This window comes from Drosophila bipectinata, chromosome XR (assembly GCF_030179905.1).
Source record: "Drosophila bipectinata strain 14024-0381.07 chromosome XR, DbipHiC1v2, whole genome shotgun sequence".
Classification (NCBI taxonomy): Eukaryota; Metazoa; Arthropoda; class Insecta; order Diptera; family Drosophilidae; genus Drosophila; species Drosophila bipectinata.
Window position 1 is genome coordinate 24321385 of NC_091735.1, and position 23426 is coordinate 24344810.

The 23426-nt window shown below is 36.8% G+C and overlaps 2 protein-coding genes and 1 long non-coding RNA gene across 4 annotated transcripts; 2 read left to right on the forward strand and 1 right to left on the reverse strand.

The window, feature by feature from the left end:
* The first annotated feature begins 1454 nt into the window (after positions 1 to 1454).
* LOC108123903 (reticulon-1-A-like) lies at positions 1455 to 3051 on the forward strand. The gene has a single exon (XM_017239312.3). The coding sequence runs from the start codon at positions 1582 to 1584 to the stop codon at positions 2278 to 2280; it is 699 nt and encodes a 232-aa protein (XP_017094801.2). The 5' UTR covers positions 1455 to 1581; the 3' UTR covers positions 2281 to 3051.
* Positions 3052 to 3110: 59 nt separating this feature from the next.
* On the reverse strand, positions 3111 to 10775 carry LOC138925527 (uncharacterized). Of its 2 annotated transcripts, none has more exons than XR_011441756.1 (3): positions 10598 to 10775; positions 3965 to 4844; positions 3111 to 3842 (listed from the first exon to the last, which is right to left on the reverse strand). It is a non-coding gene; the product is annotated as an uncharacterized lncRNA (long non-coding RNA). The 2 variants fall into 2 exon arrangements; XR_011441757.1 differs by having other exon boundaries at positions 4663 to 4844; positions 10598 to 10771.
* An 840-nt stretch (positions 10776 to 11615) lies between these two features.
* Positions 11616 to 13371, forward strand: LOC138925659 (uncharacterized). The gene is made up of 3 exons (XM_070276532.1): positions 11616 to 11763; positions 11828 to 13231; positions 13286 to 13371. The coding sequence occupies exons 1-3, from the start codon at positions 11622 to 11624 to the stop codon at positions 13369 to 13371; spliced, it is 1632 nt and encodes a 543-aa protein (XP_070132633.1). The 5' UTR covers positions 11616 to 11621.
* The last annotated feature ends 10055 nt before the right edge of the window (positions 13372 to 23426 follow it).

The window sequence follows — 23426 nt, forward strand, 5'->3', positions numbered from 1 at the left end:
AATAAAAACAATTCATATAAAATGATTTGCAGATGTTGCTTTCTTGCTTTCTTTAAAATATTACGTCTCTTGAGGCCTTTATTTGTTAATGGCTTTAAGTAGTAAAGTTTCTAGAAATATTTAGCCCTTGGCTGCTAGCATTTAATATAATATATACATTTATTTAATATCTTTCTGGCTCTATTAGCTAATTGTTGGGCATTTGAGGGAGAACCCACTTAGTCCACACATTTAATATGCATTTTCAACCATTTTGAACGACATCAAAGGCAAGGCCAATCGGAGCTTTGGCAACCTGCTTATCCTGGCTTCCTTTTTCGTCCGCCACCCGCTCCTCCCCCAATCATCCTCCCTAATGTCCTTTTGCTCACTTCCTGCCCGCAGGAAGCCGAAGGTCCTTCGCATCCGCATTTTGGGGGGCGAAATTGTAATGCGATACGATACACTTTCAAATTGATAGACAAGGTTGGGCAGGTTTTGGAGGCAAAAATATTATTTTAAATGGAAAGTGGGTTGGTTTTTTTAAATTTAATAAAATATTTATTGAGATAAATTTTAAATAAATTTTTTCTTGTATTTTTATGATAATTTAAGATAAGTTTAGTAATTTATTAAAAATTCGTCAGAAAAATTATATAAAATGATTTTTTAGAACGTAGATTATTATTAATTAAAGTGCATATTTTAATGCATTATTAATGATGCCAGAAGATTGTTTCTAAATTAAAAATTAATTAGTTGAAAGGTTATACTCGGCATATTACTTGCATATTTAAAGCTTTTAATTAAGGTTTTAAATCTCTGCTCGGAATTTAACTTTAATTAAAGGGAAATTTGTTAAAAAACTAAAATATTTATTGTGTTTTTATACAAAACATATACATTTCTCTAATATTCTCTAATAATATCGTATTTTTTTATAACCAAGCCTACCGGCTATTGACCCGAGTTTTCTGTTTGTTTTTTCTTTTCTTTTTTTTTTTTGTTGGGGGGTATTATTTTGGTGGGTCAACCGCAAAAGGTGAAACTGACAAGGTAAATGAAGAAATTGAAGAAAACAGTAAAAGTAAAAGTAAAAAGGAAAGAAAGTTTTGGGCGCTCTCAAGGAAAAAGGCAAAGGAATTCAAGTCACGACATTCGCACCTGGAGGCCAAATGGCGTTTAAAATTCAGCAAAAGGTCAACAAAATATCAGCTAACTGACTTGGTCAGCAAACATAAGACTATATACTTACATAATCATATACCCATAAATATATATACAACTCAAAATGTTTATAAAGGAATATAAATATGTATATCTCTATAACGGTGGCTCTTAATAATGATAAACGGTGCAGATCATGAGAGTATTATATGAAACTTATACTCAAGACTTTCAGATAAATTTTTCAATTAAAGTAGGCTTGTCTCAATCAGGAACGATATCAGGAAAAAAATAAAAATATACCTCTCAGTTTACTGTCAACCTCAACTGTCGGCACATTGTCTGAAGTATCGGCCCATTGACTACATTTCTACTTTTAAAATAATTTAAAGCAAAAAAAATTTTTTTCAAAAAAAAAATTATCCAAAAATAATAATGGCTACAATTGGCGAAACCGGTGTGGGCAAACCCCTCTCCCTCATTCGCTCCATCTTTGATCCTAAGGCTTGGTTGAAGCCCAAAATCTTGCACCCGCAAGTGGAGTCCATCATCTACTGGCGCGATGTGAAAAAATCGGCCTTTGTTTTCAGCGCCGGATTGATGTTGCTGTTGGCCATTACCATCTTCTCGGCCTTCAGTGTGTTCGCCACATTGTCGCTCATCATCTTGATGGACATCGTGGTAATCAAAACCTACAAATCTGTCAAACAGGCCGTGTTCAAGACAAATGATGCGGATAACTTCAAGAAATACTTGGAATGGATCTTGGATCTGTCCCTGTCGCCGGAGAACGTTCAACAGATTGCCGTCGGGGCTGTGGCATACACCAATGCCTTTGTCGCCGAGATGAGGCGCCTGTTCCTGGTTGAGGATCCCATCGACTCGATCAAGTTCGGTTTCATTTTGTGGATCTTCACGTACATTGGTGCCTGGTTCAACGCCATGACTCTGGTCGTCTTGGCCTTCATCTTGCTGTTTACCATTCCCAAGATCTACGAGAAAAACAAGCAATCGATCGACACCAACTTGGATTTGATGTACAGCATCTTTACAGAAACCACCGCCAAGATCCAAGCGGCCATACGCATTGGCAAAAATAAGCCCGTGGTCGCCGAAGCGGACAAGGACAAATAAGCGCACTAGCAAGTTATTAAAAATATTAATTTTCGTTAAGTATTATTTGAATCGTTTAAATATTCATCCTGGCCTCTACAATACAAGAATCGATTATTGGAAATCAAATTTAATGAGATAACTAGAAAAACCACTTATCAAAATACAGCTCGAAGGAGTCATCAAAAAATCATAGCAAATATATTGAAATGTCAACGAAATCATATAGCAACACAAGATGCATAGAGGCAGAAAGGCGTAGAACGCAGCAAATTTCACAGTTCCATAAATTTACAATTTTAAATCAATCTTTGAAATAAGATTTGAATGAAAAATACCCTTATATGTGAAGAAAATTAAATAGCAACACAAAATGCATAGACGTAGCAAGGCACCTTACAAAATTTCAACTCTGCATTCAAGCAATTTTCAAATTTAAATCAAACTTTTGGATAAAAACTACACTAATATCAGGAGGAAATTAAACAGCAACACAAGATGCATAGATGCAACAAGGCGTAGAACGCAGCAAATTTTAAAGTTACATTAATTTACAATTTTAAATCAAACTTTGAAATAAGATTTGGAAGAAAACTGCACTAATATGTGAAGAAAATTAAGCAACAACACAAGAAGCATAGACGCAGCAAGGAAATTTAAGAAAATTTTAATTCTCAGTTCCATAAATTCACAATTTTAAATCAAACTTTGGAAGAAAATTCAACTTTAAGAGATGCCATGGATGAAAAACTACACTAATATGTATTTTAACAAATAAAGAAATAATGTGTTGAATAAAAATTCAAAAAAGTTACAAAAATATTCTACAAAATAGATTTTCTTTGGTAAAATTTTATTTATTTTATTCAAAATAGAAAAGTTTAAAAACAAATGGCTAAATTAAAGAACAAGTTTAAATAAAATTTAGGTACTAAATATTTCAAAATCTTGCAAATGATAAAAACCCTAAATGATGTATGAAATTGTAACATTTTTTCAAAAGCCATTTACTCTTATGAAACGCACTGTTTGTGTCTTACAATTTGGGGATTTGTATTTATTTAGCCCAAAGTAAAAAAAAAGTCTCGCTTCAATTACTTGGAGTTGCTGTAAACCTTTTCTCTTTCTTTCTTTCCTCCTTCTTGCTATTGTCCCACTTTCTCCGGCTACTTTTTTCCAATTTTATTCCTTCACCTTTTGACCCCTCCTGCCACCTGCCATCGTGCCATCCCAGCCACCCTACCCGCTTCTTCCATATTTTCTTTCTTAAATGAAAGGTGACGCCGTATATTTGAATTTTGAATTCATAGTTGAATGGTGTGGCTGGAGATGGTCGGTTCGGGGGTGTGGGGGGTGGTGTTGGTTGCGTTGATGAATGAGGGGGGTATTCGAGGGGCGGAGGCGTGGCAAGGTTGTCCTTTCCATCGTTCCTTGTTGTCGCTGTGTCGTCCTGGCCTCGGCTCCTGGCCCGCATTATCCTGGCATTGTATATTTCTCCATTTCTCCGTGCTCCGTCAGTTTTTATTAAAAAACTCATTATATCTCGCTCAGCAGGACGATGCGGTCTATGATGTTAAATATGCCTGCAAACCGAAAGAGAAAAAAAATTGTATTTTAAAAAATTTTCAGGAATAATCATACAATAGTCTTTTTTTTAAGAAATCTTAATAAATATTTAAATATTAATTTTTCTACTTGAAATTACTTATAAAATATCCTTTTGTTTCGTATTCATTGGCTCAAAGATTAATTTCCCCCTTGGATTGGCCATAAAAGTTGTCTCGATTCGAGGGAGACTTCATCCTCTCGTCTCTGGCATTGATTTCCCTTCGATTGCCAGCGAATTTCCCATATTAAATTCTCACTTTCCCGCCAGTTTCCTTTTCTTGTCTATTTGCGGGGGGCGTTGAGCGTTTTTTTTTTTTTTTTTGCGAAAACTTTACGAATTTCGATTTCCTTTTTTTGTAGCTCAGCTGTGGCTCAAGTTATTTGAATTTTCAATTTTTAAATTTAACAAAATTTATAGACAGTCCCAGATTTATAGTCCTTTTTCTTGGGATACCTATACATTTTCTAAATATATCTGAACTAAACTCAATGGAGCGTAAAAAACGACTGAGAAACTATTTTGTGACAGAGTCCTTCGTCCTACGTTTGGAAAAAGTTTTAATTTTAGCTTTGGCAAAAAAAAAGGGAAAAGAAAGTGATGTAAAAGGGGGGGATGGTGGTTGGTTGGGGGGGAAAGTAAAAGAAAGTAGAAAACTTTTCAATAAACTATCGCATCGCACACATGCCACATATCCGTTTTTCAAACTGCTGCCAACTGTTGAGTTATTTTTTATACATGTTCACTCCTCCAAACCAATACCCTCGATGGCATTTTCTCTTTTTTTTTTTATTTACTTCTTCTCCAACCTCTCCACTAGATACCCCTTTTCCTGTTGGTACTTTCGTCCTTTCTTGGCCATCCATTGATAAGCTGCGAATAGTTTGAACGCCATTTGCCAGTAGATTTGCTCGCAACAGGACTTGCAGGACTATTTGTTTGCCATAGAAAGGGAGTACTTTCGCTGGTACAGTGGGGCCTGAAGAAAAGGAAAATAGATCAATAAACTATTTTAAAGATATCTTTAATAAAGTTTAAAAGTAAAAAGTAACAATGTTAAATGTATATCTATTTATAGATATTTATAACCCTTTTAGGTCTTTCTCTTGGCCAAGAGTTCACTGTAATTTGTTGCCCAGCTACCCGTTGGATATTTCTCCGTTAAAGAAAATTTTGTTTATTTTTCCTTGCAAGGATGGTGGGTAGCTCGCCTGTCGCCTTGCTGTCTTACTATGAAAGTTAAATTGCAATTTCGTAAAAGTATTTAATATGACAGTTGCGCCAGGGAGATGAGAATAAGGATCTGCTGCAATGGAAGAAACAAACCAACAAAAAAGTAAAGGACCAAGTAAATAGTAGCAGGAGGTGCGAGAACTGAGAGGAATCGAGGACTTCCGCAAAAGGATATTCCAAGCGGAAAATCTCGGCATCGGAATGCTGCGTTGTCAACGCAGTTGCGACTGAAATGCAGTTTTCATTTTGCCGTCTGCACCCTTTAGATACCCTCCTTTAGACCCCCCCTTTAGTCACGCCCCTGTTTCTCATTGTCAGATACCATTTTTCGGACAGTGAAAATCGCTTAAGCAACAAAACCTGACAACGAATCTAGTTTTTTGCAAAAATGTCACATGGAGAGACAAGCATTTCTGACTGCGGAGAAAGTGTTAGACAAGAAGAGTGGGGTGTCAGAGGTAGAACTAGGGGGGTAGAAATGAGAGAAGCTAAAAGAAAAGTGAGACTTTTGTGCTAATCGCATCAGGAGCGACAATTGAAGGTGATTAAATGGCTGGGCAAGCAGAAAATTGAAAAGTGCGAGAAAACCTAAGGGACGGGAGGAAACTGGAGGGAAACTGAAGAAAAAATGAGTGAAAAGTGGTTGTGGGTAGAATGTTTCAACCTTTCAAGTTGTTCATTTTATGTGGAAAACCCGATTAAAAGTTCACTCCAAAATAGCTGCAATTCGAATTGAAATGAAAAAGTCAAGAAAAAAATGAAAAGTTCTGTGGGTTTCACGTTTCTAAAGGTTTTTATGGGGTATTTTAGATTTGAAGGCCATTTAGGAGGTTACAAATTTAAGCAAAGTTATAAATTTCTTATTAATTTTTTTAATTTATTATTAAGATACTTCTAAGAATCTTTTAACTTTATTTATTGCATATTTTTATTTTAAAAATGTAGAACCTCTATCTCTATTATATGTATTTATGTATATTTAATTTTCAAAATGTTAAAAATATAAAACTTTTAAACTTTGCCATATATTGGATTTCCAAATTATTTTTTATCCCAAGGACTTTTTTCCGTCACTACCCCACGGAAAAATCTCCAGAGAATATCTACCCAAACCCAGAAATAAATCCTCTTAGGATTATGAGCCTATAGATTTATTCAAGGACCAATCAAATCTACTCCTCCACCTCTACCCTCCCAAAAAAAAGACATTTGAACATAAAAGCTATATAGCCAAGATGAAAAAAAGTCCTTCAAGATCCATGTCCTTGACCTTGGCCCCGATGGCGGATACGCAATTTATGGAAAAATATGTGGAAAACAAAATGGGCTCCAGAGAATGTGAAAAATGTAAATGATATTTGCTATTTGAAGCGGAAAAAAATTCATAGGCCCAAAACCATCGATGACAGGATGAATTTAGTAAAATCTAAATGCTCATAAATATTCTAATAAATTAAACAAAAAACAAAAGAAGTCAAGAAGAAAATCAAGACCTTGCTGGAAAACAAAAAAAAGGACAGCCAATTGGCACGTATATATATAAATATAAAAAAACCAAGCTGACAAAATTGGGTTCAATAAAAAAAAAGAGAGGAGAACCTCACGCACTTTACGACAAAAGAATGAATCTAAATCATTGTCATAAAAAAGGGCAACATGAGACCTGAGACCAAATGTAAAATGAAACCAAAATCAAACGAGGCACGTCTTGATTTCGAAATGAAGAGTTTTTTTTTTGTTGGCTTTGAATTCCGATGGAATCACATTTTTGTCCTTTTTATATTGGCTTGAGGGTTTATTTTTAGCTTTTAAAAAAAGGTTAATTAAACTTGGAAGGTAGTTTTTTTATGAATTAGGTTTTTTTAAAAGGAATTATAAACCAAGTCTTTTTAGGGATTTATTTTACAAAATTAACAGGTCCTTGAGAGCCTCTTTTTTTTAATTTTGGATCTACATATCCATGGTATTTGTGCCGTATTTATGTGGCAGAGTCTCTAGTCTGTTTGAGTGGAAGGTACACAAAAAAAGGTACAATTTCGAAAAAGAATAGTACATTTTTAAATAGAGTTTAGTTTAAAAATATTAAAGTTCTATGTATGTTTTCGATAAAATAATGGAAAATAAATATTTCTCGCAACTCCAATAAAAAAACAAGAAAGGAAAGCTAACTTCGGGCGGAGCCGAAGTTTATATACCCTTGCAGTTAAAACTGGATATATATCGCAAACATCGGATATAGTTGGCCGATCCTTATGATTACATCATAATAAAACCAATTAATTACAATAAAAAATCTAAAAAAAAAGTCCCAAGCTTCTATCTTCAAAAATACGAAAGTTGATATTTCTACCAAATACCATTTCCGATCGTTCAGTTATATGGCAGCTATAGGATATAGTCGGCCGATCCTAATGAAATTTCGTAGGTCGGATTAACTGAACAAAAATATAATCTGTAGCAAATTCCAGCTTTCTATCTTCAAAAACACGAAAGTTGGGTCATTTCCGATCGTTCAGTTATATGGCAGCTATAAGATATAGTCGGCCGATCCTTATGAAATTTGGCATGTCGTAATTTGTCGCCAAAAATAGCTCTCATGTTAAATTTAAAGTCTCTAAATTTACAAACACCAAAGTTATACCATTTCCGATCAATCAGTTATATGGCAGCTATAGGATATAGTCGGCCGATCCCGGCCATTCCGACTTATATACTGCGTGCAAAGGAAAGAAGGGTGTGTGCAAAGTTTCAAGACGATAGCTTCAAAACTGAGAGACTAGTTCGCGTAGAAACGGACAGACAGACAGACGGACAGACAGACGGACAGACGGACAGACGGACAGACGGACAGACGGACATGCTCATATCAACTCAGGAGGTGATCCTGATCAAGAATATATATACTTTATAGGGTCGGAGATGTCTCCTTCACTGCGTTGCACACTTTTGGACAAAATTATAATACCCTCTGCAAGGGTATAATAACTTAATGTACATATGGTATATCATTTTCACTAGAAACTAAATTTTCTTTTGTGTAAATATTTTTTGTAAAACTACCATTATTTAACAAGCCCTCGATTGGATTAATTTGTAGTAGAATAATACCTAGTATTATAACACTTGTTCAAACATGGACGCGGAAAAACCAGAAATGAAAAGCTCTCTCTCGCTGGGCAACTTTCCACCAAAACGATAAACAATTCAAATTGAATTTCGTTGACTAAATAATGGCCACAAAAAAAAAAAAATACAGAGAACCGGGTTAGCTAAGGTCGAAGGTTAGCTGAGGTAACAGGTAACTGGTAGCAGGTTACTGCCAAATGAAAATGAAAATAAAATGTGAAATAATCAAAGCGCATGTGATTTGCATAATTTGTAATGTGGAATTTCCGCTCACATGACTCTCATTTCCTGTTACACACTCTCGCCCACTTTTCCGGTACATGTACATGTGTATGGGATGTGCTTGTAGGTGTGCCTGTGTGAGTATTGGGGGGGTGGGAGGATGGGGGATTTTCCATTCCGCTTGGATAACTGTTTAATATGCATAAACTTCACTGGGGGGAAAAAGGAGATTTTTGGATGTTGTATCCTTCCGTTTGGTTAGCAAGCCAACCCAAAAAGGCTGCCCCGGGAAAACCAGAGCTAACAGAGAGGACCAGACCAGATACGACGGTGTGGTGTCGAGGAAAAGCAAGGAGGGCGGCAAAATCTTCACAAAATTGGGAGAGTTGTGCGTTGTTTTGGCCTAATTGGTTGCCGCTACTGAGCCACGAACTTTATCTACCAGTTTCCTTACAATATTCTTACTTTAAAACATTCTTCTTCGATATTTTCTTCATATATATATATATATACATTTTTTTCTGTTGTGTTTTTCTCTTTTTTTTTCCTGATTTTTCCTCCTCTGAAAAGTTCTTGTGTTCTCGTTTTTTTTTTTATGGGATTTATTATTTGCTTTATGGCGGAAAACTTTAAAGGCTAATTGGCCGTATCTTTATGGGTTTCGATTTCAGTTGAAATCGACTCGACGAAGTTGAAGGCATTTTTCTAAGGAACACTTGCTTCTTGACATGAAAAGGTTTCATATTTTATTTAGATTTTAAATAAGAAAAATAAACTGAAATATTTTGCGAGTTTTAACTAAACTGAAAACAGACAATGATCTACCACTTCTACCAAAAGTTTGCCGTTAAATCTATATTTCCTCTTAATATTTATTAATTTATCTATTATTTGATTGTTATTTTACTATTTATGATAAAAATTTGTATTTGAAACTCTCCATTTCATATGCAAAGTCCTCGTAACTGATTTTTGACATGAATTTTAAAAAAGTATTTCACGCCCTAGACCTAGACCTTTTTTTTTGTAATTCTCCTTAGCTCTTACGCATCCTTTTCCGTTTCCTGTTTTATTATTTTTTCATATTTTTGTTTTCGGCGCCATTTTATAGTTGTCCTTGTTGTGGTTTAGTTACGGTCCTCTTGGCGGCCTCCGGTGCGTATGAGCAATGTGAAATGTAAGCCAGTTTTGCGGCAAAAATTTGCATATATGTATGTATGTATGTATGTATGGGGGGCAAGGGTTATCCGTCGGCGCCAACTGGAGGGGCATGTGGAAGCTAATTTGCATTGGAGGGTCCTGTAAACCAGACAGACAAAGGAACGACGCGGTGAGGTCGTAAGGGCAAGAGGTTGCTTTTCCGCTTTTCTCCGTTTTTTTTGTTTTTTTTTTTGTGATATTTTTGTCAGAGAGGGTGGATTGATGTGTGTGCTAGTGTGCGATTATGGTTTTTTGTGTGTATTGTGTGTGTGCTTTTTGCGGTTGAGTTTTCAGTGGCTTTGGTTATGTTTCTTTGGTTATTTTTTTTCGGTTTCGGCGCGGGTTTTTTATGGTGAATACTTTTTATGTTATTTGCGTGTGCTTTGCATACTTTGGGGCGTCTTTAAACTTGCATTTTGAATACAATTTTAAATGCCCTTTTGTGCTCTGTATGGTGTGTGTGTGAGCTGTGTAATAAAATGATTTTTGTTTTGTTGTTTCTCTCTCTGTTTTTTGGAGCATCAGTTTTTGCGGTTTTTCACGGTCCCCTGGATACCTTTTGCTGCCTCAGTTACACAGAAGAGCTTTAAAATACCCCCTAGATACCGACTCCTAAACCCACTCTCTCGCCGGCATGCGTGCAATTAAAAAAGGGTTCAGTTGCCTTTTCACCAAGGACCCTCATCCACTCCCCGTCCTTCAATTCATTTGCATACTTTTGCGACCTACTGGGGTCCAACTCCTTTCCGTGGCAGCTGCTTCAAATTGATTTCCAGCCGTGGCCCAAAACGCAAAATTATCCAACACTCTACTCTTTCTACTTGCTGCTCGGTACTGGCACAGTGGACAAACCTATGAGTGGAGGTTTCTACTTCGGGTCGTTCGGGAAAGACTTCTCTTTCGGGAAATGTATAAGCATTTCTTTGTAAGATCTTTTGTAATTGTACTTACCCTAAGCTCTTTCTAATCCAGCCTTCCAGTCATCCAATCTAAGTCAATTATCCGAGTCACGTGAGAATCCATTCTGTTGGTTCCATGGGTCTGCTCACAAGTTCCAAGTTCTCGGTCTCCGGTTCAACACAACAGAATCTGCAACAAACACAAGAAGCTTTATTAAAATGAAAAAAACTGTAACTGTCTTAAAGCCATAGAACTCTTTCCATAGAAATCATAGAATTAGCCACAGAACAGTCATCCAATCTAAGTCACTTATCCGAGCCATCTGGGAATCTAGTCTGTTGGTTTCATGGATCTGCCGGAAATGGCAATCGATGTCATTTATCCGGTCGGATCCAGAATCCAGTCTGTTGGTTCCATGGATCTGCTCACAAGTTCCAAGTTCTCGGTCTCCGGTTCGCGGAGACAAACACAAGAAGCCTGTTTACTGTTTTTTGTTTAACTCATTTTGCATCAAAAGATCGTTTGAATAAAGTGATCTTATGGTGTTTTGCATTGTATTATGTTGTATTTTAATGATGTTTTGATATTTTTAATAAGATGTTTGTATGTATAGGTAAATAAACAGCAAATACACAAAGCTCATGGCATTGTGTTTTTTTAACAATCGATAACATATATCGATCTCTTATTGTGAATACCATCAAGTTATTGTGAATAAAACACGAAAATTAATTATTGTGTGAAGACTTTGAGCAAGATACAATTTTACATGATTAATGTATATCATCATGATTAATTAATTATGATTAAAATTAATTAATTAATTATGATTAATTGTATCATGACTGTGAGTGAAGGTGCTGCCCCTAGGGATGGAAAGTTCTAGTCAGAACAGTATTTTTCTGTCCCATCCCTGGATTTTGCAGTATTTTTTATGCCAATTGTGCTTTGCAATAAGCGAACGTTGTCCAACACTACCATTTCAACGGAAATCAAAAATTGGTGTGACTATAAAGCGCGGCATACGTTTCTCTGTTTTACCAAAAAGTTGAATGTAAAATAACACTTAATAACCATGTCAGAGAAGATCAATCCAGAGATGACGGGCCGAGACGAGGAGACACGTGCCAATATCGAAATGGTGCGCAATCTGCTGGAGGAGCTGGAACGTGATCCAAATCCCGATTATCTAGACGATTTGCGGGAAGCGACCTACAGTCAGTGTTATAATTGGACAAAGCCCAAGGGTTAGCGAACAAAAATTATATTTTTGCATTTCAGACGAGATGCGTGATCAGCTGCTGGAAAAGCTAGACGGCGAGATGGATGCGCTAACGGAGCGCTTTGAGGCAGCGGTGAAAAAGATGGCGGATGACGTCCAGAAGCGTCAGGAAGTAAATGTGATAAACGTATCGCAGGTGGCTGTGCCATCGCAAGACCCAAAGCGTCCTGCAAGCAAGCTTTTGAACGCTGGAGTTACTACTTCACCGGCATTGGAAGCCCCAAAATCTGATCGTTTCGTATATCGTATTGTGGATGCCAATGATCTTCCGATATCTTTGAAAAATAGGGATATTGTCGTGCGCCGTACTCAGGTAGAATCTACTACCTCAAACCCAATTACCTCAAGTCGTGCTACCAACAGATCGGAAACGATTACCTCGAAGGAAGGCATTCCGACAACAACTCCTCGCTTAAAAGATATTGTCGTTCGCCGTGCTCAGGTGGAATCAGGTGGAATGGATTTTAAGGGTTTCGACGATGAAAGCCCAACTACCTCAAGTATTGCTACCAACAGATCGGAAGCAAGTACCTCAAAGGAAGGAATTCCGTCAACAAATCCTCTCTTGAAAGGATATACTTCTCAGGTTTATAATCCAAAGAAGGAAACTTCCAGCCTAATGGCCTTGTGTGATGCCGCAATGAGTACCGTAGACGAAAACACACTCTTAAAAACCCGCCTCTTGGGGGAACCTTATAAGGTTTTCAAGTCAGAATCAACATCTAGGCGGTTGGAGTTGTACACAGCTGGACGGGAAAAATGGGGATTGTCATCTATTTTAAAAAATAAAAAAACACCACAAACACCACAAACACCAAAAGCACCAAAAGCACCAGGTCGTGCGCCTACGTACTCATACAAGGATGATCTAATTAGCTTCCTGAAAGACAATTCATCGGCATCCCGTAAAGTGAAGGAGTCCCCTTCTTTGAAAGAAGGGAAAGAGTCCCCTTCTTTGAAAGAAGGGAAAGAGTCCCCAAATAACAACCAAAAAGCATCCTCAGCTAAATCAACACGTTGGGACAAGTGTATTGCAGAATTGAGTGAATGTGGATTGGTGTTTCCATCATCATCCCAACGTTTGGAAAAATCTACTTCTCAGCCTGAAAATTCCAACAATGGAAACCAATCTAATTCGGTTGCAAAGGAAGAGTATGCCCCTGGACTCGTTACCTATGACACGCCATTAACATTCCAAAGCCGTTTTGAAGAATCCATTAATGGTGGTCGTAGCAACCGTAATAACCCAATAAAAGGATCCACATTGTTCACTCGTAGATCCAGCCCGAAACCTCCGTCAACATCTGGTCATTCGGTAGAACGTTCTGCTCCTAGTCGAGCACCATCACCCGAACCTTTGACTCGTACCATTAAGAACAAGCGCAGGATTGAAATAACGCCTCGTGAGTGCCCCAATGTTGATGTTAAACCGTTGCCTTCATTCGAATCGATCGTAGGAGCTTTGAAACCATTGGTTTCCCATGAAGACCCGAAAGACGACGTCGATTTATACCCACGGGAACCCAAACAAATGAAGAGATAATTATTATAATAAGATAATCATAGAAGATAATCATAACAATAATTCTGGTCCTGATCCTGTGTATCCTGGTGCAACTTAATTAACGCCATTAACAACAAGCGCAGGATTGAAATAACGCCTCGTGAGTGCCCCAATGTTGATCTTAAACCGTTGCCTTCATTCGAATCGATCGTAGGAGCTTTGAAACCATTGGTTTCCCATGAAGACCCGAAAGACGACGTCGATTTATACCCACAGGAACCCAAAAAAATGAAGAGATAATCATTATAATAAGATAATCATTATATAATCATAGAAGATAATCATAACAATAATAATCATACTATTACTCGAATAAATCATTACCGATGCACCACTGTGCCTTGGGTCCTGGTCCTGATCCTGTGTATCCTGGAGCAACTTAATTAACGCGTGTCAAATTCATTTCGTTGGCCACACTAAAAATAAATGTCATCCTGGCAGGACACGCAACTTAATAAGATGGCGGGGGCGGTTGGGAAAAATGTCTCAAAGTCAAGCGGATACGTGATGGAATGGAATGGCAGGGTCCTGGGAAATAAACACAATAAGTATATACACAAGACCAACAATTTTTATCAAACAAAAAAAACAATTGAAATAAAGAATAAGACAAGGAAAGAACTTTTTTGAAAAAGCCGAGGGATTAAAAAAAAAAAAAATACTCTTACTGGAAAAAAGTATGAAATAAAATGCTTTTGAATTAATTTTCATGAAATCTTTGTAATTTAAAATATAGATTTAAAAATGATGTTGCTTAATAAGGTTTGAACTATAATTTTAAGACTGGAATGGATGAAATTATCAACTATACCCTGAATAATGGGTCATAGAGCATATCCTTTGGCATTTGAAAGTTTTCCTTCTTTCCGGCGCAACTTCTTCATTTTTATTTTTATGATTCCAAAAAATTGTCTAAACAACAATTGAGATAAAACATAAAGAAGAACAATATAAGCAGAAAGCAGAGTAGTTACATCCATACACACACCCACCCAGCAAACTATAATATTAAATGAAATTTATTTTATTGCAGACAACAGACGCCAAGTTCTTTGTGGGTTTGTGTGAGTTTTCCTCAACAACTTTTACTTCCTCTTTCAGTTCTAACTGCTTTTTGGGGAAAAAGCATGCTTTTTTTTTTTGGAAATTATCAAAGCAGAAAAGGAAAGCTGAATTAAAGCAAAAAGGCAAGTACAAGGTACAACCAAAAATGGACACCTGGCCTCAAGTGCCTTTTGCAATAGCAACATAAACAAGGACGAGGCAAACACATAAAACATAATTGCAAATTAACCTTTTTCTGATTTACTCGTAACACTCACTCGCACACCCAAAAAAAAATAAAACAGAAGCAAACTCGCCAAAACTCGGAAATAAATGTAATTTCCGGTTAAGACTACCACAAAAAAAATAAAGAAACATTGCATATATAATGTAGTGAGAGAAAGTAAGGAAAGGTTTATATTATATGAAGATATTTGAATAAAATAATAGTTATTTGAGCTTAAATTGAAACGAAGAGGGAGAGTCAAGAGTAAAGCAAGTAGGAAATAAAGTTAGTATTTTAGAAAAATTTCAGAAATTCAAATTTTAATAAATATAGTAAAAATATACTCCCTTTAAAGATCTTCAAAGCCGATACTTTTACAGTTTAAGGAGTAAGAGAGAAAAAATCTGCTCCACTTTTTCAAGGAAAAGGAAGAGAAAGAAGAGTCTCTTATAGAAAGAAAACATTCATACCCGATACTTTTGGAAGAAATACAATAATAAAAAGCCTAAGGTGGTAGGATTTAAGCCTCTTTTAAGGACTAAATTTGTATTTAAGTCTTCACTTGTAATTTTAAATCAATATTTAACTGAAATAAATAAATACTTTGTCCAACAAATTGCTCTCAGTGTACAGGAAAGTGAGAAAGGACACAGCTCTTACCTGTTGAGGCAAGACAAAGGACAACTGTGCATTAAGTAGGCAAAATTATTGAGTTTACTGTAATGCCAAAATAAACACGGTGGGGAAATAAACACCGTGGTGGGAGGTGCAAAAAGGGTGGGGAGAGACAAGGTGAAAGTGGTGGTAAAAGTGGGTGCAGGAAGCCATTAACACAATTGCCTGTGACTCGGCTGGGCTGAGTCTGAGTCTTGCCAGTGAAGGATACTCCGCTGGCAGTGTCCTGGATTCGTCCTGCCAGCTCGTTGTCGGCGTCATTGGGTTAATGATTTTTATGTGCATTTTAATGTGGCAACAGTTTTTCTCCAGACCTCCCCTCCCCACCCAGCCACCTCCCCTTCTGGGTTTCAGTTTTTTTTTGCTGGTTTGTGTGCCGGAATTCTCGGTTGCTTGTTTGCGTGTAAAATGAGCGAGAAGATAATGAAAAAGCGCGAGGATGCGCAAGGATATACACACACACACACACATGAGCATTACTTAACTACAATAACATAAACTTAAACAGGGCCCACTGGAAAGGGCGGAGGATGGGGAGGGGGAGACACATGTGCGCTGGGGGGGTAATAAAGTTGATTGCCTTGACAACTTGCGTCGCCAAGTTTTGTGCCGGCACTGCTGCGAAAACTCCTCCAAGCAATTACAAACTTCAATTATAATGCAAAAACATTATCTTGTAATTTTAGGGGGGAGGGGGTGTCTTACTGGGAGAGGGGGTTGGGTTGTGATTTCACTTTCCAGTTACAAAAGGAAGACATTGATTTTCATTGCCTCCCAATCGCCCAACCACCCATCACGCATTTCGAATTGTTATTCAAGCAATTAATTGGATATTTCCTGTGATTATCAGAAACAGGTTGGGGATTTAAATTGAAAAATTGAAATATAAAAAAGGCAGTTAAAATTAATTTATTTTTATAGACATTTTATTGAAAAATTTACACAAAATTTATGGGAAAAACTCAAAACCATCTCTAGGCCATCTAGGCTCGCCTTAGGCCTTGTTTTCTAGGCTTTTGAATGTTTTTTGATTAAAAAAAACTGTACAGCCGTCTGTTTGTGACTTGTTTGGTTACAATTCCTCCAAAGACTCCAAAAGAAAAGTACACCTTCCTATACTTTCCTCCTCTTACCAATTCCCCGCCACTTTTCTTCGCATAGTTTTGTTATAAAATATTTTTGATTTTTGTACCTCGTCCACAAAATAAAGTTTTTTTTTACGAAAATTGTATGTTTTGTTTATTTTTTTATTTTGGAAAATTGAACTGTCAACAGCATAAACTGATTGCCCAGCAGGCTCGAAATATAAAAAAAAAAGAAACAAAAGTCAAGCGGAATGTAAAATGAGAGAAAGTTTTTTCTTTACTTCCACCTGTCTCCCTTTATTATTTATTCTCTATACTTTCTTTCTGGGCCAGCCTGGGGGCTTTATTTCGAGGGGGTGGCCCACTGAGTTTAATAGGAAGATGGTAGTGGGGCTGAGGTGGAAACAAATGGAGGAAGTTACCTGAAAATGATAGCAAAGGGAATTGTTTTAATATTTTTATTTGAAAATAATGGCTAGAAAATAATGGCTATTTGTTATGTTGTTTATTATTACTAGACTGTTACTAACTATACCCACTATAACTAGACTACAAGATTAGTTAACAACTTTTAATTTTTAAATTTGTTGTACATTTTTTTTTTAGATTTTTATTAAATTTCTGTATTTTACACTTAAATTCTCAATAATCTTTTATTAAACCTGATTTTCTATTAGATTTTCATTTAATTTTAAGTTTATTTTATTATTTAAAATTTATAAAAATATTTATTATTTTTTTTTATTTAGGGCATTAATTTTCCTAATTTAAGGAATAACTAGCTTACCTGTCACTTTTATACACCACACACACACTAATACACACACACACAACAAGAAAAAACACTATGACTTTGCACTTTTGGAAACCAAAAATCGTCATCCCGAGCCTCCTTATATACTGTCAGCCAGAACCACTTGCGAATTATAACTTTTTAAAAAAATATTTTTTTTTTATTATTTTTTTTTTTGATTATTCTACCGTTCTATGGTAAATCCATAGTTGAAAATTCGTTCTAAAATTGAAAATAACATCTTTTTGTTTATCTAGAAATCTATTTCTAGAATATCTATTTTTTAACCGACAGTGGCCATATTTGAATGTCGGCTTGTGTACTTTTCATCTGCATCGAAACAGTCCGTGGAGAGCGGCAGTCAACTGTTGATTGAACATCTGTGTTGCCTTTTCATTTGCATATTTATATTCTTGTTGATTTTGCCACTCCCACCTTTTTCCGCTTTTCTAGGCATTTTCTTTCCTATTATATATCTGGATTTTTTTGGAGTCCTGCCTTATCATTTTGGCTCGGTTTTTTATTGTTGTTGCCTTAGACAAAGTTTGTCAATTGTTTTGCCACTCGATTTGCATATGAAAATTGACACAAAAAATTGTCACCACCACAACAACAATAATATAAAAAAAAGTTGTTTCTTTTATTTATTTCGATTTGATTTTGTGCGGTTTTTTCTTTTTTTTTGTTTGTGTTTCTGCTTTCGATTTAAAGTGTGGAAAATTAATTACGGAAGCATTATATAATTTTCATGCGTTTTCCTTTCGGCATATTTCCAAGCAATTAGCGAGAAATGGGGGGAAAAAGAGTGGGTGGGCCGAATGGGTGGGAAAACTTTCTCCTGACTTTTCCGCCCATGGCCACGAAAATTTCCAATGTGTGTGTTGTGGGATGCGGGATACGGATGCGTCCTTTCACTTGCTGCCTTCACTCTGCCCCCTAATGTGCTCATCTAATTTATGGCTTCATAAAGCGGCAATTATCGAATTTCGGTCTAAAGGTGCTTCTCTGCTTGGCTTTTTACACTAGGCAACATAAAAAAACAACAAAACAAGGATAATGAGCGGTTGCTTTTAAGGTTTGAGGCTGAAATGTAGTATGTGGGTATTAGAAAGGAATTAAAAGTCATGGAATGGCTTCAAAATAGACTAAGAAGCTTGTTTATTATTTTTGTGATATTTTTAGCTTACTTATTGAAAAAAAATAAAAAGAAACAGAAAAACTAATTTAATCAAAGATTTTTTAATAAAAAACTAATGAATATTTCTTTTACTTCTATTTCTTTTAACAGGTAAGCTTCAGTCAACAAAGAGGCCTTTGTAGATTAACTTCCCAGTAATTACTTCAAAGCCATCGCATCATATAACACACTTGGTAATCCAAACTATTTTTAACACCGTTGCTATCTTAAAAAAAAACCAAGAAAAGAAAGCTAACTTCGGGCGGAGCCGAAGTTGATATACCCTTGCGGTTAAGATTGAATATTTATCGCAAATAGCAAGCCGATCCTCATTACCTTAACCGATTTCTGAATCGATTCTTCATGATTCTGCATCAAAATCCTGAGATTTTGTGTCCATTTTTCGTGATGATTTTAGATTTTTTCGTCCATTTTTTCGGATCCCTTGAAAATGGGGTTTTCCCCTCTATGGCCCACAGGGATGGCCATATCTTCTCCAATTCTGATCCGATTCTCAAGTGGAGTACCTTAAACGATTTCTGGATCGATTTGCCACCATTCTGCATCAAATTCCGTAGACAAAATATATTTTAGATTTTTTGTCCATTTTTCCTGATGGGAGCCCATGAAAATGCGGTTTTCCCCTATGAAGACCACTGCGACGTCCATATATTCCCCAATTCTTATCCGATTCTCAAGCGGAGTACCTTAAACGATTTCTGGATCGATTTGCCACCATTCTGCATCAAAATCCTGATACAAAATATTTTTTATATTTTTTGTCCATTTTTCCTTATGTCCATTTTTCCTTATGGGAGCCCTTGAAAATGCGGTTTTCCCCTATGGGGTCCACTGCGATATCCATATCTTCCCCAATTCTTATCCGATTCTCAAGCTGAGTACCTTAAACGATTTCTGGATCGATTTGCCACCATTCTGCATCAAATTCCGTAGACAAAATATATTTTAGATTTTTTGTCCATTTTTCCTGATGGGAGCCCATGAAAATGCGGTTTTCCCCTATGAAGACCACTGCGACGTCCATATATTCCCCAATTCTTATCCGATTCTCAAGCGGAGTACCTTAAACGATTTCTGGATCGATTTGCCACCATTCTGCATCAAAATCCTGATACAAAATATTTTTTATATTTTTTGTCCATTTTTCCTTATGTCCATTTTTCCTTATGGGAGCCCTTGAAAATGCGGTTTTCCCCTATGGGGTCCACTGCGATATCCATATCTTCCCCAATTCTTATCCGATTCTCAAGCTGAGTACCTTAAACGATTTCTGGATCGATTTGCCACCATTCTGCATCAAATTCCGTAGACAAAATATATTTTAGATTTTTTGTCCATTTTTCCTGATGGGAGCCCCTGAAAATGCGGTTTCTCCTATGGGGTCCACTGCGATATCCATATCTTCCCCAATTCTTATCCGATTCTCAAGCTGAGTACCTTAAACGATTTCTGGATCGATTTGCCACCATTCTGCATCAAATTCCGTAGACAAAATATATTTTAGATTTTTTGTCCATTTTTCCTGATGGGAGCCCCTGAAAATGCGGTTTCCCCTATGGGGTCCACTGCGATTTCCATATCTTCCCCAATTCTTATCTGATTCTCAAGCGGAGTACCTTAAACGATTTCTGGATCGATTTGCCACCCTTCTGCATCAAAATCCTGATACAAATTATTTTTTAGATTTTTTGTCCATTTTTCCTGATGGGAGCCCCTGAAAATGCGGTTTTCCCCTATGGGGTCCACTGCGATATCCATATCTTCCCCAATTCTTATCCGATTCTCAAGCTGAGTACCTTAAACGATTTCTGGATCGATTTGCCACCATTCTGCATCAAATTCCGTAGACAAAATATATTTTAGATTTTTTGTCCATTTTTCCTGATGGGAGCCCATGAAAATGCGGTTTTCCCCTATGAAGACCACTGCGACGTCCATATATTCCCCAATTCTTATCCGATTCTCAAGCGGAGTACCTTAAACGATTTCTGGATCGATTTGCCACCATTCTGCATCAAAATCCTGATACAAAATATTTTTTATATTTTTTGTCCATTTTTCCTTATGTCCATTTTTCCTTATGGGAGCCCTTGAAAATGCGGTTTTCCCCTATGGGGTCCACTGCGATATCCATATCTTCCCCAATTCTTATCCGATTCTCAAGCTGAGTACCTTAAACGATTTCTGGATCGATTTGCCACCATTCTGCATCAAATTCCGTAGACAAAATATATTTTAGATTTTTTGTCCATTTTTCCTGATGGGAGCCCCTGAAAATGCGGTTTCTCCTATGGGGTCCACTGCGATATCCATATCTTCCCCAATTCTTATCCGATTCTCAAGCTGAGTACCTTAAACGATTTCTGGATCGATTTGCCACCATTCTGCATCAAATTCCGTAGACAAAATATATTTTAGATTTTTTGTCCATTTTTCCTGATGGGAGCCCATGAAAATGCGGTTTTCCCCTATGAAGACCACTGCGACGTCCATATATTCCCCAATTCTTATCCGATTCTCAAGCGGAGTACCTTAAACGATTTCTGGATCGATTTGCCACCATTCTGCATCAAATTTCGTAGACAAAATATATTTTAGATTTTTTGTCCATTTTTCCTGATGGGAGCCCCTGAAAATGCGGTTTCCCCTATGGGGTCCACTGCGATTTCCATATCTTCCCCAATTCTTATCTGATTCTCAAGCGGAGTACCTTAAACGATTTCTGGATCGATTTGCCACCCTTCTGCATCAAAATCCTGATACAAATTATTTTTTAGATTTTTTGTCCATTTTTCCTGATGGGAGCCCCTGAAAATGCGGTTTCTCCTATGGGGTCCACTGCGATATCCATATCTTCCCCAATTCTTATCCGATTCTCAAGCTGAGTACCTTAAACGATTTCTGGATCGATTTGCCACCATTCTGCATCAAATTTCGTAGACAAAATATATTTTAGATTTTTTGTCCATTTTTCCTGATGGGAGCCCCTGAAAATGCGGTTTCCCCTATGGGGTCCACTGCGATTTCCATATCTTCCCCAATTCTTATCTGATTCTCAAGCGGAGTACCTTAAACGATTTCTGGATCGATTTGCCACCATTCTGCATCAAAATCCCGAGACAAAATATTTTTTAGATTTTTTGTTTATTTTTCCTGAGATTTTTCCTGGGATCCCTTGAAAATGGGGTTTTCCCCTCTATGACCAACAGGGATGGCCATATCTTCCCCAATTCTGATCCGATTCTCAAGCGGAGTACCTTAAACGATTTCTGGATCGATTTGCCACCATCCTGCATCAAAATCCCGAGACAAAATATTTTTTAGATTTTTTGTCCATTTTTCCTGATGGGATCCGTAAATTTTAAAATTTTATCAAAAAAATCCATGGGTATACTCTATACTCGTTATAAATACCCCTAACATCTTCATTTTGGGCTGTCAGCGAAAGGACACCCGGAGAAAGCAACAAGAGGCTGTAAAGAGTAAGGACGACGTCCTCGCCTGGCGCTGTTTTCGTCCTCGCTTTCGTCCTTTTCGTCATGGCCTGTCCTTCGAACCAAAAAACAAAAAAAAACACACAACTTGGGCCTCGCAATATTTATTAAGCTTTTATTCAAGCCATCAAGCATTAGGGATAACGATGTGTCGTTGGCGGCGCAAAAGCAAAGCAAAAGCACAGCATAAGCAAGGAAAAAGCAAAAGCAACAGCTTCTGGAAAATCTCTTCCTTTAGCTCTGTCCTTGAATTAGCAAAAAAAAAAATTTCGTTGCTTTTTTTTTTGGTCTGTTGGTGTCCTGCAAAGGCTTAGAGACCGAAAGGGTTGAAAAGAAGAAGTCATGTAAATGGTATGGGACCTATTTTCTGTTGAGGTCTCTGAGAGCAATTGGCCATTAAGTATACGCCATGTTAGGCGTTGATGATTTCTATGGAAATTTCTTGACTTCAAATTGACTTTAAATGGGCTCGGGGAGTTGTATTATGTTATGGGAACTCTATATATCTTGATTTAAGGACATTTTATTACAAAAAAGCTTATTTATGTATTTTTTTTGATTCTATATGGAGTTCTCTTTAAAATTAAAGGTTTTTAGCAAACCTTGATACTTTTCTATAAAATTCCTATCAAAATCCATTAGTTGAAAATGTTTAAAGTTGAAAAGCCCATCATCTCTGAACTCTCTTTTCCCTTGCAATTTGCATTCGCACATTTCTATGCCTCGACTGTCAAAAAACTAAAAATCCATTAAAATGCACTTGAGAATGCCGCAGGATGCACGGCTCGGAAAATCTCGACAGGGCGAAAGGACCAGAAAGTCCAGCACAAATAAAAACGAGAGCTTAGCCGAAGCTATCCACAAAAATAAAAAAAAAGAGAAAAACCCTAAAAACTGTGAAGGGAAATGTGTGGAGGAAATCACTGAATTCAATTTGAGCAATTTCCTGTTTTTCAAAAGGTGCTGCCAGTCGTTTTCCGCCAAAATTAAAATTTTCCTAAGCATAACAAAAAATAAATCTAAGAAAAAAAAACTTAAAAAAAAAGAGAAGAATTGAAAATTGGAAATGGAATTGGAAGGCTCTTGAAAGTCACTCGGAAATAAACGAAGGTAGAGACTCATTCGCTCGACGCTCTCGGTCTGTCTGTGGAGCCTTTTCTTTTCATTTTGGCTTGGCGCGAGCTTTTTCAATTGAATTTCTCGATTCAAATTGAAATTAATATTCACTTTGAGCATATCAATATGTATGGTTCGCTTTCACGGCTCTTGCACAGAAAGAATATTTTTTATTATTTTGAGAAATTTGAAGGGTATTTTTAAGACTTGTTTTAAAACAAATATTTATGTACTGCCTTTCTTTACCTAAAAAGTTGCCTACTACCATTGTATTTTTAGATCTATTTTTTTCTGTGTGTACATAAATTCATATTGGCTCTTGGGCTCTGGGATTAGGCGGCCTTAACTTGCTTTTCTCCCTCGGGCGACACATGAAGAAAAAAATAATCAATAATACTGGGCG